At 38.5% G+C, this 17,370-nt stretch overlaps 1 protein-coding gene across 3 annotated transcripts in view; it reads right to left on the bottom strand.

The window, feature by feature from the left end:
- Window positions 1-16,871, bottom strand: part of MDFIC (MyoD family inhibitor domain containing) — a 57,722-nt gene extending 40,851 nt beyond the window's left edge. The window contains exons 1-3 of one of the 3 annotated variants that reach the window (XM_065698230.1): window positions 16,806-16,871; window positions 14,756-14,910; window positions 4,258-4,386 (exon numbers count right to left, since the gene is read on the bottom strand). In XM_065698230.1, coding sequence (XP_065554302.1) covers window positions 4,258-4,386; window positions 14,756-14,846 — 220 coding nt within the window. In that variant the 5' untranslated portion in view covers window positions 14,847-14,910; window positions 16,806-16,871. Of the gene's footprint in view, window positions 1-4,257; window positions 4,387-14,755; window positions 14,911-15,198; window positions 15,297-15,356; window positions 15,445-16,805 lie in introns of those variants that run through there. The other 2 variants (XM_065698052.1, XM_065698145.1) reach the window with 2 other exon arrangements.
- Between the last annotated feature and the right edge of the window lie 499 nt (window positions 16,872-17,370).

The raw sequence follows: 17,370 nt of genomic DNA, 5'->3' as shown, positions 1-17,370 counted from the left end.
TGACCTTTCTATCTGTAAAACATGGGCATATTTTAGGTATTTAATCTTGAGAATTGGATTATTATTAATCAATTATTAATGACAATTTGAATCTACGGTAGATGTTTTTTGTTTTCTTAAATATCACATAGCTAAGGTCCTGCTTGAAAACCAGAAAGGAGATTAAATCCTCACAAGCAAATAGTGTTCAAGACTGGCATTTTCTTCCCTCCTAAGCATTTCTTCCCCTGCATAACAGCACACACTGATAACCTAGTACCCTCTGTAAAAATTCTGCCTAAGTATTCTGAAACCCACCTTTATAGCTTGCTTTTTTTTTTTTTTTTTTTTTCAAAAAAAAAGGAGCAAAAATGATCCCTAACCTTTCCCAAAGAACAAAGCAGGGCATTGTGGTAACATGGAGAAGCAAAACCACCTATGGCTTCATTCCTATAGCCACTAGTTACTCAACTGCATGTTTTAACATCCACACTTCCTCACTTGCCAAATATGAGTGATAACACAAGCAGAACATCTCCACTATAAGCCACCAGATCATACAATGAAAATAAGCAGAAGATGTTTGCAGATATTTAAAATGCATTGACAAAGAAGGAAAAGCATATGGAGTGATTCTAAGGCTAAGATCTTTTGAAAAGCAGAACCTCTACAGCCTGCAATAAAATACAAAATATGTGTGCACCTGTGAGTGGAAAGGAATAGGTTTCAATGTTGCCTTGAACACCTGAGCTGAAAAATACAGAGTTATACCAGTTTGGAGGAATCACTACGACAAAGAGACACTCCCTTACTCAGGTTCTAAAATCGAAGGATATGGATAGCAATGGCCACCTTGTGAAGAATAAAGCCAATTTAACACATCTAAGACCACCACATATTTGGCAGGTCTTCCTGTTCTTAAATTCTCTGTTAAAAAATGTATACCTGATTTCTAGTCTAACTGAACTTCCAGGCATTACATCTAGTTCTCCCTTTGTCTGCTTCAGTTGATGAGTTGTCTTAACATATTTCTGTGTTTTGTGGTATCATGCTTCTTAGTGACTAGACAAGGGCCTCTTTACTCCCTTGTTAACACTAAACAGATTTAATTCTAGGAGGTTTTCCACAATAAGGCATGTTTTCAACTACTCCAGTCATTCCTGAGATATTTGTGGTTCTCCCCTGACCCTTCTCCAACTGAACACAGTATTCCAGTAACAGTCATGCAAGTGATTAACAATTAATACAGATAGGTAATATAACAATTTCTTCTCATTTAGCTATTCCCTGCCTATACAGCAGTATACTGTAACCTTTTGACTCTCAAGCTCTCTTCAAAAGCAGTTCCTTGGTTGAAGCTTCCTATCAGATTACCCATTTACTCAGGGTATTATGAGCTTTTCCATTTGGGGGAGAGAAGGGATGCTCTAAAGGAGGTGGGAAAGGGCTAATCTGGAGAAATCTCATAATCTAGAAATTAAAAAAGAGGGGTTGAGAAAAGGACTGCAAGGGCAGGGCAAGGTGAACTGAAAATGTCTTACTGTGGAAAACGGGAGCAGCATTTTATTTTATTGATGTTGCCTGGTAAACTGAGTTCACAAGTGCAAATGAGAAATCATACATAATGAAGTCATTACAGAGCCTCTAACACTGGACTTCGTTGTTGGTGTGCCAATAAAACTGACTGATTAATCTACTTCCATATAACAGCCGGATAAAACAGCTGCAAACAAGGAAAACCTTGGAAATAAAATACTGGAAATATTTATAAAGTGAAAAATAAGGCTAACAAATGGAGTATGTATCAACTGCGGGGGTGGAAAACAATCTGTATGGGAAAAAAAGAAACTGACTCATTAGGATACTGAATGGTTATTAATACCTGAGAAAATTGAAGTATGCCTTGTCTAAAACAATTTAAAGGGGTTTTAAATAGACCATAATGATCAAAACATTTTATTTCTAACCTCAAGCTTCTTTCAATATGCAGCACTCTGCAAACTTTAGTCTAGTGGGGTAATAGATCTGGTTGAATCATAGCCATTCTGAGCTATGATACTTCTTATTTTAGATGAAATGCCTAAGTAATATTGTGATAAACAAGCTTCTCTTTGCTCTACTTGTTCTATCTTTCAAACTTGAGTTATGAAGTAGATTGAGTTGTAAAACTCCTGCAGACTACAAGAAGTACTTGTAATTGAGCCAGTGTTCCTCAGTTCTTTTAAGTAGAACAGACTTCCCTACTCATAGCCACAGCCTCCAAAAAAAAGAAGTGAAGCTGTTTTAAGTTCATCATTTTTGTTTCTTCCATCTAGAAAACATTAACATTAAAGGTTAAAAGAAATCATTAATTTGAAACAAAGAGAGGATTGCATCATAGCAGCTACTCAAACATATCTCATAATAAAGCCACTACTACACAAAACTTAGTTATTAAGACCAGGAGGTTTAGAAACTTCCAGCTTTCACTTAAACTTGCTTTTCATACAATCAAAAGTAAAACTACTAGTGACTCCAGGAGGAGTGTAGCTGTACACAATGGAGGAGTACATTACACTCCCATTTTACCCTGCCTTTGCCCTTGTTCCTGATATTATTTTTAATACAGCAGCAGATAAGCCTCCCATCACAGACACCACAGACACATACAGCTACATAGAACTGTCAAGTCACTTTACCAGGGACTTGCATGGTCTGCTGCGATTTCTACTATACCTTGAAAACACGATCTTTTCCTCTCACTCTTTCACAGTAGAGCCACTACAATATGCCCTTGTGGTGAACAGATTAGAGGAAGCACAGCACCATCCTACTATCCTTGGTTCTTTCCTCCATAGTTCAGGTATGCTGCTAGCTGTTACAAAATAAATCTGCTTTCCCATTGTTCCAGGAATAAGGAAGGCTCTAGGAAGAGGGAATGAGAAAGACGCCACTCCAAAAGCAACAGATTCTATAAATGCACCTTCCCATGTCCTCAACATAAGCACAAATCAATTGCTTGTTCAGGGACAGTTAGGTTTAAAACAATAACCTTTGGGGATTAAGTAAACTCTGAAGCTGTTCAGGACAATTCTCCATCTTTAGAGTCCTTTAAGAATTATTCTTAAATTGTGAGATAAATATCTGACATGCTAAATTAATTTCCTGTAGAGGATCTAGACAACTATTCAATACGTTACGGGTATAAATATTCACGAGGATTATTTAGAAAAAAAGGATTAACTAAGGTTTGAAAAGAACTCCAAACGTTAACACAAAGTTCACATGTTGAATGTGTAAGTAAGACTAAAAAAGGAACAAACAAAACAAACCTAAAAAGAAAAAGGTGACTCCATAGAAAATCACCAGTATTGACAACAGCAGGTTCAGAAATATGAATTTACCCCACTGTGTACAGCGTTGTACATGTGCAGTGTAAAGACATATTGACCCCGAAGTGTGTGGTCAGACAATGATCTCCAAGAGCTGGCTCACTGCTCAGCATTTAGTCCATTTGCTTTCTGAATACACCCTATAATTAGAGAGCAATTTCTCATGCAGCCCCTCCCTTGAGCAATTAATGTTCAAGTATTCACAGAATTTTAAAGTAGCATTAGCTCTCGCAGTTGACAGAAATATTTTTGCCTCAGGAGGGTGCAATTGTGGATGATATTTTGGACAACATAAAATCTTCAGTTCAAGACAAAATTGGGAACAATCTTGCATCCCTTTTCATGTTTTAACACATTTAAGACATACACTAGCAACATGGACTTTTAAAAACTAATTCAAAAATCAGTTCCATATCTTAGGCTTAAACCTTGTCTTGCAGCATTCTTTAGTTTTGAAAGGGATAACTGCTTTAGGATTAAAAACTCTTCATAAACTTACACCTGACCAGTACCGAGTGCATCTGGAAGCAACTGCTCTCAGCATAGTTTACTCTGCCACTTAAATGTATAACCTGACAAATCAAGGGCGGTGACACCCAGCACAGCTGCATTCTGCAGCTCATGTGCTTACTAAATATACAGATCCCATGATGAATGATATAACAAAAAGGCTTTAAAATGTAGATGCTACAGAGGCCTACATTCTACTGTACCACTCAAATCACACCTTTCTTTTAACTGTTTATGCATGCGGACACGAGTCATTCTGGGAAATAAATTCAGTAGGTATGCATTATAGTTGCAACACAATTGCACTTGACACACGTTTAACAGAGTCAACAGGCAGTATCCCGTTACACTGAGAAAGCAAGCCTAAGTGGCAGCAATTTGCTCTGGAAATACTTACTTCTGATGAGGTCACCATCAGTGCAATTTCCCCAGATGGACTGGTCTTGTATCTCTGTCTGTATACTTTGGTTACCGGAAGGCTGGTTTATGTCTTTATCTCCTGCCGCAGTATTCTGTTCTGCTTTTTCTAAGTCAAAAGAAATTTTAAGGTATTAGTTTCTATGGTATTTTTCCTCTATGTGAACAAAACTCATCTTTGAAAATTTAAACCAAGAAAGAAAAAATATAACTCATCTCAGCCCCTCATGTAGCTTCCTTAGAAATAATTCCTAATAAAGCTTATTTTCCATTTGTTTTCTTGTCTAGATCAAAACAAATTTTAAGAAAGTCTTTTAGTCATATTATGTTTAATCATGCAAAATAATACTCACCAGTGTCTGCCACCACATAGTATGGTTCACTTTGTTTATGTTGAGCTACCTTCCACAAAATTTTCAGATAAAAATTTGAATCGCTTTGTCACCAAAAAAAAAAAAAACATAATTTTTTTTGCCCACATACATGTGGCTCTGGCACATAAAACCTACAAGAATTCCACAAACGTCTGTTTTCTATTATTTAAAATTGGAAATATAACTAAAGACAAATATTGTTAAAATTTCAAAACTGCTCAGTACAAATATTCAGAAAATTTATTATAACACAATCACCTTTTTTTTGTTGACAAAATAGCCTTTAAAAACCATTTCTGAATAAAAGTCAACATTTAGCCTATGATGAAAAATTATTTCTTCTCTCCAAGTATATACAAGATGCAGGGAAATTTCCATGGTAAGGTTATTTGAGGGATTCTTCAACTTTATTCACAAGATAGCAGATCTTGTTGTTTTGATGATTTCACCAGTTAACACACACCTGCATTTTCTCAAACCATAGTAAGTGACAGCTTTCATTCTGACTGTCATTAATGTTTTAACAATCAAATTCACGTACACAAATCTTTCTGATCTTGATTGCTACAGGTTTTTCCTATGGGCATTCAAAGAAACACTTCCAAATCTGGAATTACTTTGTTCATTATTCACAGTGACAGACTATCAGTTTATATCACCTACTCGAGGGATCTGTAAAACACTAAACATTTTGTCTTAAGCTTTTTTTCTAATATACTTGCAACATTTGATAGAGTATATCTAAATGAGCGACTGTTGAAAAAGTCTGTCAGGTCTATTTATTTATTTCAAACAAGAATGTGTTTATAAATCACTTATCACAACGTAATGACACCATATCCTCTAACAAAGCAATGATTCCAGTCCTGAGACCCAGGAAAACCACTTATTGCTACTGTGACATATTGAAGGTTAGTTTCTTTATGTAGCCAACAGCAGTTTGATTTTAATCCTAACTTTCTGCCTTTGTTATCCACCCTATTAAACTGAAGCATTGAACATCACTGAATATATGCCATATTGTATGTATAGTTGCATGTGCCTTCAAGCACTGCTGCACCCCTTCTATTAATTTCCACCTCTGAAATATCTGACCCAGCTACCTCTGTGGTACTTCTATCTCAGCCCTCCCTCCCCTCATCATTTCTTCAACAACTTGTCAATATTTCCTCAAGCCTGCCCTGAAATGAATGATTTCACTGGGATTGGTGTAGTTACTAAAGCAATTGGGAAGATACCCACTAAGTTCAGTGATGTTTGCATCTTGCCCTGATTATACCTAGATACTCATCCTACAAAAAAAAAAAAAAAAAAAACCACAACAAAAAAACAAAACAAAACCAAACAAACAAAAAAACAAACAAAAAACCCAAAAGCCTAAGAGATGTTTTCAAGCCCTTTGACAGGCATCAGATACAAACCTAACTGCATTGAAGTATGATGATTCTGCCTGTGAAGTTATGTACTAGGTGCAAATGAGATTTAAAAATGTCTGAAAAGTGTGCTGAAATAGACTGAATGAAAATAAGTAGTGTCCTGGAGAGAGCTAGTGTAAAAACTCTCTGTTTTCCACATAGAGAAAGCTTAAATGAGCTGCTTTAAGAGATTTTGCTCTCAAATTACTTTACTGCAGTAACACCACCAAGATTACCACAGTATCTTCAGGACAGTGGTAGTACAAAACTACAGAGTTACTGGACACAGTTTGGATATGACTTTGCAGAGCCCTACTATTTCATGTAGTAGGAAACATTAACGTTAATGTTAATATTATGGGTCTTTCAGTGTTCCAGATTACATTTTTATCCAAGAAATCTAAAGGAGTGCAGAATACAGTCATCGTTATTCACAGGCATTTAGTTTTCATTCCTCTGCTTGGTGACTTGGGTTTGGTTCAGTATCTTTCTCTCTTTTTTCTTTAAAGGTTGTACATGTATTTTTCATGTGTACTTTTATTATTCTAGCCAGATACGGTAAACAGACAGGTATAATTATTTAATTTACATGAAATTGTAGATTATATTAACAGTAAGCAAGAATGTAGTAAATGGCACCATTAAAAAGTAAAAAACCTCAATGCTTCAACTGAACACCAACCCATTTTGATAGGAAGTTTATAACAATTAATTGAATACCTATTCTTTGATCTATGTAATTCACATGAAGATTTCCCCATGAATGTGCAAAACAGAAACCTACACCAATTCTCTGTTTTAATCAAGCTTAATCTCATGGATTTTTATGTAATACTGCCTTAGTATTTTAGCTTCTGTTTCCTTTAATACACCCCTCCACTCTCATGTGATTAACCTCCAAAACTGAGAGCCAAGAAGAAAAAGAGATGCTCTTCCTAGCAATTCAAATAATGGAAAGAAGGACTCATTATGTTCTGAGTCTGGCAGTGCTGAAGCAGAAATACAATCTCTCTTCAAAACCGCAAGTCACGTCACAAAAGCAACATAGTCTTTTTACCTACCACAGTACCACCCCCAGACCAGTAACCCATGTGGCTACATACCACTCCTAAACTAACAGGCTGAAGAGCTTCTAGCCAAAAAACCCGCAGGAGTGGTGTACACCCACACAGATTACTTATTCTGAATATAAGCAGAATAAACTCTGCTTATATACAGATTAATGCAAGTTTAAGGTTTCAGTAAGGAAGAGATACAACATGATGGCGAAGTATAAAACTGAGACGGTTAACAGCCCAAACCATTTACAGACAATTGGTAAGCCACTTAGTGGAAAAAAAAAATAAAGATCTAATCACATCTCAAAATTACTATTTCATTAAATAAGTGAACTATTTTTTTTCCATTTGGAATTATTAAAGTATATATAAATCACTTCTCTAGTACATGCATTCATCTTACAATAATCTTGTTATATTTGTTTTCAAAGTTACATGGCAATACATGTATTTCATAGAATCAAAACTTGTTTTCACTGTTGAGACTATTGTAGTATTGATTGTTAGCTCTCATTTTTGTTTAGAGCATATGCTTCTTGTTACATACAATTCTTTGCATCACAACAGATACATTCTGCAAGACTGGACTAACAGAACATTGTCGGTAGTCTGGGTTGGCAACAAGGCTGCTATTGCAATAGCCCTCTCAAAAAGAAAATTTAACAAATAGCCAGAATTGTTAAGAAAGACTCAGACACAGTTAGGCAAGAAGGGTATACAAGGCAATCTCTCTAGATCCTTTCCAATCCTTTCTTCTATGCTTTTATAAAGTTCCTGGGATATAGTTGAAACTAATTTTTGAAATTTTCTTACAACACCCCATTGAAATACCCCTCTTTTCAGAGCCATATTTATTCCATCTTCCTCTATGATAATGTAGAAAGTATTGAGTGGAAGTCAAATTAATATACAAAATTGATAGAAAATACAAAATATATAAGTAATGGATATACATTTGCAGGACACACCTGGAAGAGCTCAGGTCTTTGTCTCTCTAAGTGCTTGTCCATTCACACTTCAGCTTCCCCCAAGCACTTCACTATGACTCAGAAATGGGTCTCAGTGTTGAAACATACCATAACGCATCAGTAATTACATAATATTCAATATCTGAACACACAAAAAAAATGGAAACAAGTGCCCCCAATAAGTGGGTTGCACGTCCTCAGAGTATGATTGGCTGCTGATTTCTATTAATTACATGACACATAAGCCTATGTACTGACTCAGCCATCTCTTCCAAGCATGTGAACTATAAGACTGCTTGACTAGGAACATGGTAAACTGGACTTGAGAAACAGGTTTAGAGTTTGTCTATTGACACAGGGAAACTGTGAATGTAAAATGAGTTAAAAATTCTGTCACTGCAACAATAGAAAGCTCTGTTGCTATGACACATTCATCTTCTGTTCACCAAAAACGTGGTGGACAGCACCGAACAAGTAAATCAAAAGTAACTGCTGGGAAAGGCTTCTGGAAACCTGAGTGCACCATTCTCATCTAGGAGAGAGGAACAAGAAGAATGGGCGGGCACAGTGTAGTCATTGTGACCTGAAAACATGCAGGGTGAGAAACAGCCCAAGAGTTTTATTGTTTAAGGGTGGAGGAATGGCTGAGGCACAGGGCAAAGCTTATTTATGCACCTAAATTTGACCCAGCTGTTGGAATGTAAACATGAATCCTCAGAAGGCCTGAGTTGTCCCTGAACAAGCAGAAGCAGATTTAAATATACATGGGCAAAGTTCAAACCATCCCAAATGGAATTTTGTCCTTCAAACTGCAGAAATCACAAAAAAACAAACAAACAAACAAAACAAAAAAACAAACAAAAAAAAAAAACCACAAAAACAACCCCCCAGCCCCCAAAACCCAGGAAGAAAAAAAAAACCCAAACCAAACAACAACAAAACACACACAAAAACCCCCAAACAAATATGAAAGTAGACCTATAAGGAACAAAGTTGAGGAATATTTCCAAAAGGAAGCAGTATGGTTCTCTGTATCAAGCATCCAGCGGTTGGGAGGGACTGAAGAGCATGTGACAAACACTGCATTTCTAACACTTACTTCTTTCATTAATATCCTCGCTGCCAAGGAACCACTAAGGATGCTCTTTCCTACCGAAAATTCCACTGTTCACAACAGAAGTACAAAGGAATCGCAATAATACCAGGTTTCACAATGCAACCATTAACAGCAACACCCACCAGCAACCTAAAACTTTTAGGCATTTCACATAACAGGTTCAACTTCACTGTTCATGTAACAGAGTAACTATTGCAGCTCATGATCTGCTTGAAATGATCTCATTTCATTAATGACTGATTGTGCAATCTAATTAATACTAATAATCCATAAATTACGGAGTTGAAAGCATCCATTTAGATGTTTGCTTGTTTTAAAACTAATTTGGTTTATTTCAATGACTTTCACTTAAATGTCTTACTGCAACTTTCAGTGGCTTCAAAATGCCACTGAAAAAAAAAAAAACGTCTCTTAAAATTAGAGCAATTCAACTGAACTTCTTGGAAAGCCCTTACACAGAATTTTCCAGGTGCAAGCTATACAACAACTATGACTGTACTACAGGTTTGACAGCCCTAGACAAATTTCACTCATAATAAATTAAAAATTACTAGCAATATGCACACAGGTACTCCACATTAATTAATTAAAAGCATTAAGTCAAATACAGAAGCAAAAACTTCACAAATAATCACACTAATTGTCATGTGGTCAGTTATAAATTTATGTTAATCATCCAAAATGCTTCATATGTGTACAAAACTAGTTGCTCATTAAATGCTAAGCAATACTTGGCTCAACATTAGCATGCAAATACTTGGTATTAGCAATAGCATGGCCCAATAAAAGTGGGCCTGTACAGTAAGAGCTGATTTTAAGGACACATTCCATATTATGCAGGGGATTTTCTTCTTTGGACTAGCTCTCAGATTTAATCTCAAAGGCTGCAGGCTTATTAGTGGCATTAGGCACATTCCTGCAGTACATCTTTCAGATTATATTGTCCAAAAGGAATCCAGTCCAGGTCACTCCCCAGGATTACTCCACAATGCAAACCAAACCGGGGGCGAACAGGAGATTCATTTCAAAACTGCATTGCTGATCCAAATGAAACACTAGCATAACATACTCGTTGCTGGATGCAACTTACTAGGTAAAAACAAGTGTTTAAAGTAAAGAGAAATCTAACTTCTGAAGGCCTGGAATGGAATTTGAGAAGAATTATTCTGGTAAAAAATTAGCCTATGAGATGGAACAGAAATATTTCAAATTTGATGCAAGACCTTTACAGTCAACTCGATGAAATACAAGTCTATCACACCCATGTGGACATGAATCACTTAACTGGAACAGCATGAACGTGAAACTGAAAGCAGAAGTGTATTTTTATGACAAACCAGAGTCAGACACTTATGAAAGTTTTAGGTATTTTAGTAACGTTCTATAAACCTCTCAGGACTGAGACAGCAATGAAACAAATTAATATGGATTCACTGAACTCTTGTCAGATTGCAAGTAGTAAGACGAATATAGAGGAAGTATTTGGTAAGTTTGGGCAATCTGAGTGCACTGGTTAACCGTTAAAATAAAAATCCATTACTCATAACACTGAGGCACTGCTGGTAAAGTGCAATAATTATGGTGATAGTAATTGTTGCCTCAAGAATGTCCAAATGTGCATTGCAGTAAGTCCTCTGTCACCCCATCTCATCTAGTCAGTATGTTCCTTTAGTGCTCCTCATCTTGAAAACAGCTAAGCACAGAAAACATGAAGGGTTTGAATCACATTCTTGAAGAGGAGCACATGCTTTTTGTACTTTTCTGAATGGAAGTATTAGTTGCTGAATACGGTTTCTTCAGGCACCAAATCTGAACTGCATCTCCCTCCAGCATCAGTGACACGATTTGTGCCAAAGAGAACTGTCACTCACAGAACTTGACCCTTAATATTTCTACTGGACTTCTCCATCCTCCTCCCCTCACCATTAAATATATATATATATATATATATATATATATATATATATATAGTGGATTTCCATCATCTAAAGAGTTATCAGGAAGTTCTTATAGTTAAAGTGCGATTATTAGGCTCAATTTCATTAACAGAGGGTAGTAGCGGTAGTAGCAGTAGTAGTAGTAAACAGTAGTGAGAAAGCTAAATATTATTCACTTGTTATTCTAGGTTTCACTTAGTTACATACAAGCAGAGGTAAAAGCATTTCAAATACTTTAGAGATGACAGTCCTCCATTGTCAAAAACATGGCCTGATCCTCTGAATAGTTCCATGTTCACTGAATTTCTCTCTTGTATTCCATGGATTATTCAAACGCAGAGGACTTAATGAAAAAACTCTACCCATAGCCCAGGCAATAATCATGATACGACCTCTAACATGTGAAACATTTTCCTTAAAGCAGAGAGGCTAATGGTCCTTGCTTAGGGACATTTTTTTGGTACCTACCAGTGAAGAAAATACTTGATTACAGCCAAACTGAAGTGGTCTGAATGTAGAGATGACACTATTCACTGACTACATTGCACAGCACACAGGTGCGCAATGAGCTAGTCATAATTTGATTTCAAGGCCTGTGGAGCTATAGAAGAGAAATGGCATGAGCAGGGTCTTGAACAAGCGTGCACAAGTAGAGCTACACTTTTGGAAGGATGTGGAAAAAATAACTGTTTGCAGAAATTAGGTAAAACTTTAAGTTAAACCTGTAGCCTGTACCTTAGAGCGACAGTCTCCATTGGCACAGATAATGGCTTAGAGACTGAAATTAAGTACTGATATTTCCACAGAAGAAGACACTACAATTTCATTTGATCTCTCTCATAGCACACATAATTGTGGTGGGGCAAAGTCCAATAATCTCAGGGATATTTATGCATTAATTCAATAATGAACTAACAAAGAGGAACAGTGACAGGGCATATGTTGAGAGGGCATGCTGGTTGAAGTAGCAAAGTCTTTTAAGTTGTGAAAGCCAGAGCACGTCACATCTGTAGGCCAAACTATGTCTCAACCCAGAGTTTTCACCATATCCACAACTGATGCATATCCCTGCAATCTGCTAAGTTTTATTATTTTTGTCTGTTTTTTAATTTGGTTGTGGGATAGCTATTTGTTGGGTATTTAAAATTCAACTGAAGTCTCTTTTCCTTTCACAGAAGAATACAATTTGGCTTCAGCATCTGAATTTATATGATACAAAAGAAGCACTTTATATGATATTTATATGTTTATTTATATATGATAAATATATGCTATTTATATATTTATATGATACAAAAGAAGCACTTTGAAGTTCTGGAAGTTTTGATGATACCTCACAGAACTACAGAAGAGAAGTTTGTACTCAGGTAACACCAGTTAAACAAATATAGAAAGCATACTACAGCATGCTGTTATCAATCAAAACTTCTTTCTCACTAGAATGCACTCAATACTTTATTATACGTACAACATAAGCCAGTTTTTTCTGATTAACTAATCTTTCTTTCTAGGTGGACACAGATTTGAAGTACCTCACTGTAAATATATGGAGTCATCGCATAAATACAATGAGGCGAATCTAAGTAAAGTAGCAATTATTTTAAATTATTGCAGAATTTTCCAAATACCTCTAACCTATTTCCAGAAATACTATGAATTTCAACCACAGCTTTTAAAATTATTGCTGAATTCTAGAGAAGTCAGTGTACTTTTAGATGTTCTGGGGGTAGTATAGGAAGAGTAGGGGGCGTTGAAAGTGCCAGACATACTATCTTAGATCTCCAGTCCTGGAATATCTGGACTACCTTACCCTGCAACCACACACTGCAAAGCTGACAACAGAAATGCTGGAATATAGACTGGAAATGTTATGAACTCACCTCTTCCTCTTTCCACCCCCATTTCCCCAACAGACTTAAGCTAGAAAAAAAGCAACAAATAACCACAGCTATCCTTAAACTTAAGTTTAATAGAATAAAAATTACATATTTGAATGATGAATTCTGTAAAAAAAAAAAAAAAAAAAAAAACCAAAAACAACAGCCTTGTCTTTCTATGAACTACACACATGGTTTAAAATTGAGGCTGTGCCTTGAAAGGTGTGGCCAATGAGCAAACCTGAATCAATATGTTACACTTTTTTGTACCTTACTGACCCCTGAGAAAGTAACTTCAGAACCCTCCACCTCAACAGTTGCGTGCTGCAATTGTGTCACTGGGATTTTCTGCACATAACTTTTCTCTGGACAGATCAGTATTTCCTTATTTTTCATAAAAAGAACAGCAAGTACTGAATAAGACTATTTCATAATGAAAACTCAAAGTGGCACTGTAAGAATGAGACCACTTTCCAGGCTAGTTAGCTCGCTAACTTACAACTTCAGTGACTTGGATGTGTGGCCCACATGCAGAATGTAACCAGTGTGGCCACCTGATCACATGTCAAATAAAAACAACACACTGAAAATAAACATGTATCACAGCTATTGATGTTTCTTACAAAAACATGATTCTAATAGCTCAGCTCTGTATGCTTGACCTTCTGTATCTAATCATTTTTATTATTTTTTTTACTGCTTAGAAGTTATGAATCATTCTCTAAGACAAAAAACAAACAACAATAAGATAAGTATAAGCCAATTTAATATGTATCCCTGCCAGAACATTTTTTACTTAGCTACGGATACTTTCTGGTTTCTGAAATGAGTCTTCAGTTTTCATTTCACATAGCTATTGACTTTCCAAGTTACAAAAACAAGACTGCATCTTTAATCCACAGTTGCACAACTTTGCTACCAGGCTCTGTTCCAGTTAACCAGTTATGAATAAAGTCACAGTTTTTGAACAAGCTTATTTGTCTGTTCTTCGGAGGCTTTTTAAACTCCTGTCAGAATTCTGGAAAACAAAACTGTAGTTGTAAACTGAAAAAAAAATTATGTCTCATCTTCAAAGACCAGGACACGGGAAGCAAACATACTTCCCTACCTTGCAGATAATCTATACTAGACGTTGTCAAGCTTCCCTATATAAAGGTGATCAGAATATCAATGTATTTTGTGAAAATGCAAACAAGACATAACTTAAAGAGCTTCTCTTCAAGACGAACATACTTTCAAACAACCTTTTGAACAGATGGCACAAAACAAGCTTACACTCCTAGAAACTGGCTTCAACTGCAGCATCACAAAGTAATCTAAGAACAAAACAGCAAAGTGACCTCCAACTTGAACAATGCTCCTGCTCCTGGAACAACCTTTCTCATTCTACTGCAAGACGTGGAAGAGCTTTAGAGGAAAGTGCTTCTAAACACACATACAGAGCTGAGAAGCAAGAAAGTGATTTTTAAGGAGCAGCATCTGCCTCTGAGTGGCTGCAGTTTTTCAAGTACTTAAAACCAGCGCTGACAATAGTGCATTTATTTTTTTTTTTTTTTCTCTCTACATAGGAATTTCTGGTTAAAACTCTAAGGATGTGCTACAGAGTTACACCGAAGAGTGGAGGGAGGGGGAGGAGGGGAAAGAGAGGGGTTAAAACCCACAAAACAAATCCTTAAATGTATCATTCAAATAAAAGGTGCAACAATTACAGAGAAACTTTAAAGCAACTTACCTCGAGGGAGAGAGATCAAAGCGCTGTTTTCAGTCGGAGCTTGCTCTGGCCCTTCAGGCCCCGGAGGAAGAGGTTCTCTCACTTGGGACATCTGCCAGCTCTCTCACCGAGTAACAGACAGCCTGCACGCCCCTCCAACAAACTAACACGCGACCCTGAAGGCACAAGCAAACCAAAGCGCTCGTTACTGTATTTCGTGCTGAAAACTCGCGGCTCGGGGGCGGGGGACTGAGACTGAGCAGGGACAGCAACGAAACGGCGGCAACTTTGCGGCGCGGAGCAGGGCGAGCCGCCCGCCCCCCGCTGCGAGCACCCGCGGGGCCGGGGGGCGGCGGCTGCGGGGCGGGGGCGGCCGAGGGCTGTCAGCCGGACGGCCGGGCTGCCCGGGGCCGGGCGGTGGGGACGACCCGGTCGGAGCCGACCAGCAGCGCGACGCGCCCTACCTCTGCATTTCCTCCCGCTCCGCCCGGCCCTCCTCCGCGCCCCCGCCGCGGGAACTCCGCGCCTCCCGCCGCCGCTCTGTTTCCCCGGCGGCTGCCGCCTCTCCCGCCGCGCCCGCGGGCCTGCCCCCTGTGCAGGGGCGCGCAGACTCTCCACTCACTCCCGCTGTCCCCCCGCCGCCACGGTCACTCCTTCTCCATCATTTCCGGACAATGAAACATCCCACTCCCGCTGGCGCGGCCGCGGCTCGGAGCGGCGATCCCGCAGGTCCTGCCGCCCGCCAGCGACGGGCCCAGGGGCTGGGCTGGGCCGAGTCCTGGGGGGGAGCGGCCGGCGGAGCACCGCGCTGCCCCCCGCCCCCAGCCGGGCCTCCAGCCACGGAAATTCCCCCAGGAGGCCGAAACCCGTCAGGCAGAAACGGGGAAGAAGGAAAAAAAACATCTGAAAGGGAAGCTTTCATGCCTGGACAGGGTTTGCCAGCTGTAGCGCTTGGCAGCGGTGCAGGGGCACTTAAAGGTGCAGCCGCGGGTTCACAAGTTGCCCCCCGCGGGGACTGATTGCTGCCAACCAGTTGCGTCTCCGCACGGGGAGCGCCGCAGGGCCCCCACTCGGGCCCCCGGCCTGACGCTCCGCTTCTGAGACCGGATCCAGGACAACCTAAGCTTCCCCTGCGCCTTACAGTGCAAGTGTGCCTAGAAAATGGACTTTAAAGTGAGCATACTGAAACATTCAACACGAAGAACAGAACAAGCATTTTCCAAAAGTACAGCTCTAAAGTGCAAACTACTCCCTCTGCTATCATCTGCCAAGTGGTGGTGGTACCTGTGCTTTCTCCACATAGGAAATACATTTCTTTCCCATGGTACTGATTGATTTTACTGTCAACATCATGCTCTGTTCTTGCCCACACCATAGAGTAATGCAATTATTGCTCATGTGGGTGGTGGTATCCACCCACCATCAGCTGCAAGCCTTACCTTGCTTATGCTATCCTAGTATATTACTTTCCCTGTCGAAGTGCGTCCATGTTTAAACTTACAATTTAAAACTAACAAGCAGATTTTTTATTATGGTTTAGCAAATATATTTTACTGGTATGTCTCATTACAGTGTACAGCCAGGTATTTTTTGCATAAACAAAAGTAGGAAAACAAAATAGCCAAGTTACAGACAACTGACAGCTCAGTGTGAGACTCCACACACGTCAGGGCCTCGTTTCAGAAGTCATCAACTTGGACCGCTCTGTAGCTTTATTACTGGTTATTATTGGTGCAAAAGAGAACAGGGTGATGACAGGTGCATATGCTTTGCTCTGAGAAATACAATCATTTTTAAGTATTTCAGTAACCTAAGATGTTCTTTGGTACAACATAATATTTCTTTAAACTTTTTCATTACAAAATGGGGAAAAAATGTTTTATTTGGGGAAGAAGCGATGTAAAAAAATCCATTTTTAGGCAAACAAAATTATTATTGTACTGCATAATAATAATACTGGTCTCAATATCTACACTTTTCATCTACGAAAACATTGCATAACTTTCCATAGTTCCTTCTCTCCTTGCTGTCCTGGGGCAGAGCGATTGAGACATAAGGTAGAATGACTTACCTCAAACTCCCAAGTGAGTCAGGAGCAGAAGTGAGGTTATGACTCATACTCAATCTACAAGCTTGTATTTTTCCCTCTGAAACTGGAAGCGTAGCAGATGACAGTGGGAGGAGCAAAAATTTAGCCAACCACACCCTGCCTTCAAAATATTTCATTGGATAATCAATGCCTATGGAGACCAGATAGCATCCAGGCTCCATGTTTGGTGTTTTTTTAACCTTATCTATGAAACCCACATGGTTGCCTCCATGTCATTCAGTTTATCTTCTTAAAAAAGATGATGGGATGAGCTCACCCTGACAAAGTTCAACTGAGTAGCTGCCTACACAGAATTTAAAGCAGCTAAGTGAATGGAAGAGGATCCAGCTGATATTGCAACTGATGCAGTGGGAGATAACCCAGGAAAAATCAGATTAGAAAAAGGTAAGAGAATTCACTATACAAAAAGCACAATTCACTGAAATAGTACATTAAAGATATTGTGCAATGCAAATAAAAAAATTACATAATGAGGACTGTGATGATTGTAAAAAGATGGGTCCAGATGTGGTCACTATTAATGAGA

The sequence above is a fragment of the Lathamus discolor genome, chromosome 1 (genome assembly GCF_037157495.1).
Source record: "Lathamus discolor isolate bLatDis1 chromosome 1, bLatDis1.hap1, whole genome shotgun sequence".
NCBI classification, from domain to species: domain Eukaryota; kingdom Metazoa; phylum Chordata; class Aves; order Psittaciformes; family Psittacidae; genus Lathamus; species Lathamus discolor.
The sequence above is the reverse complement of the archived record's forward strand: the minus strand, read 5'-3'. Positions and strand labels throughout refer to the sequence as shown.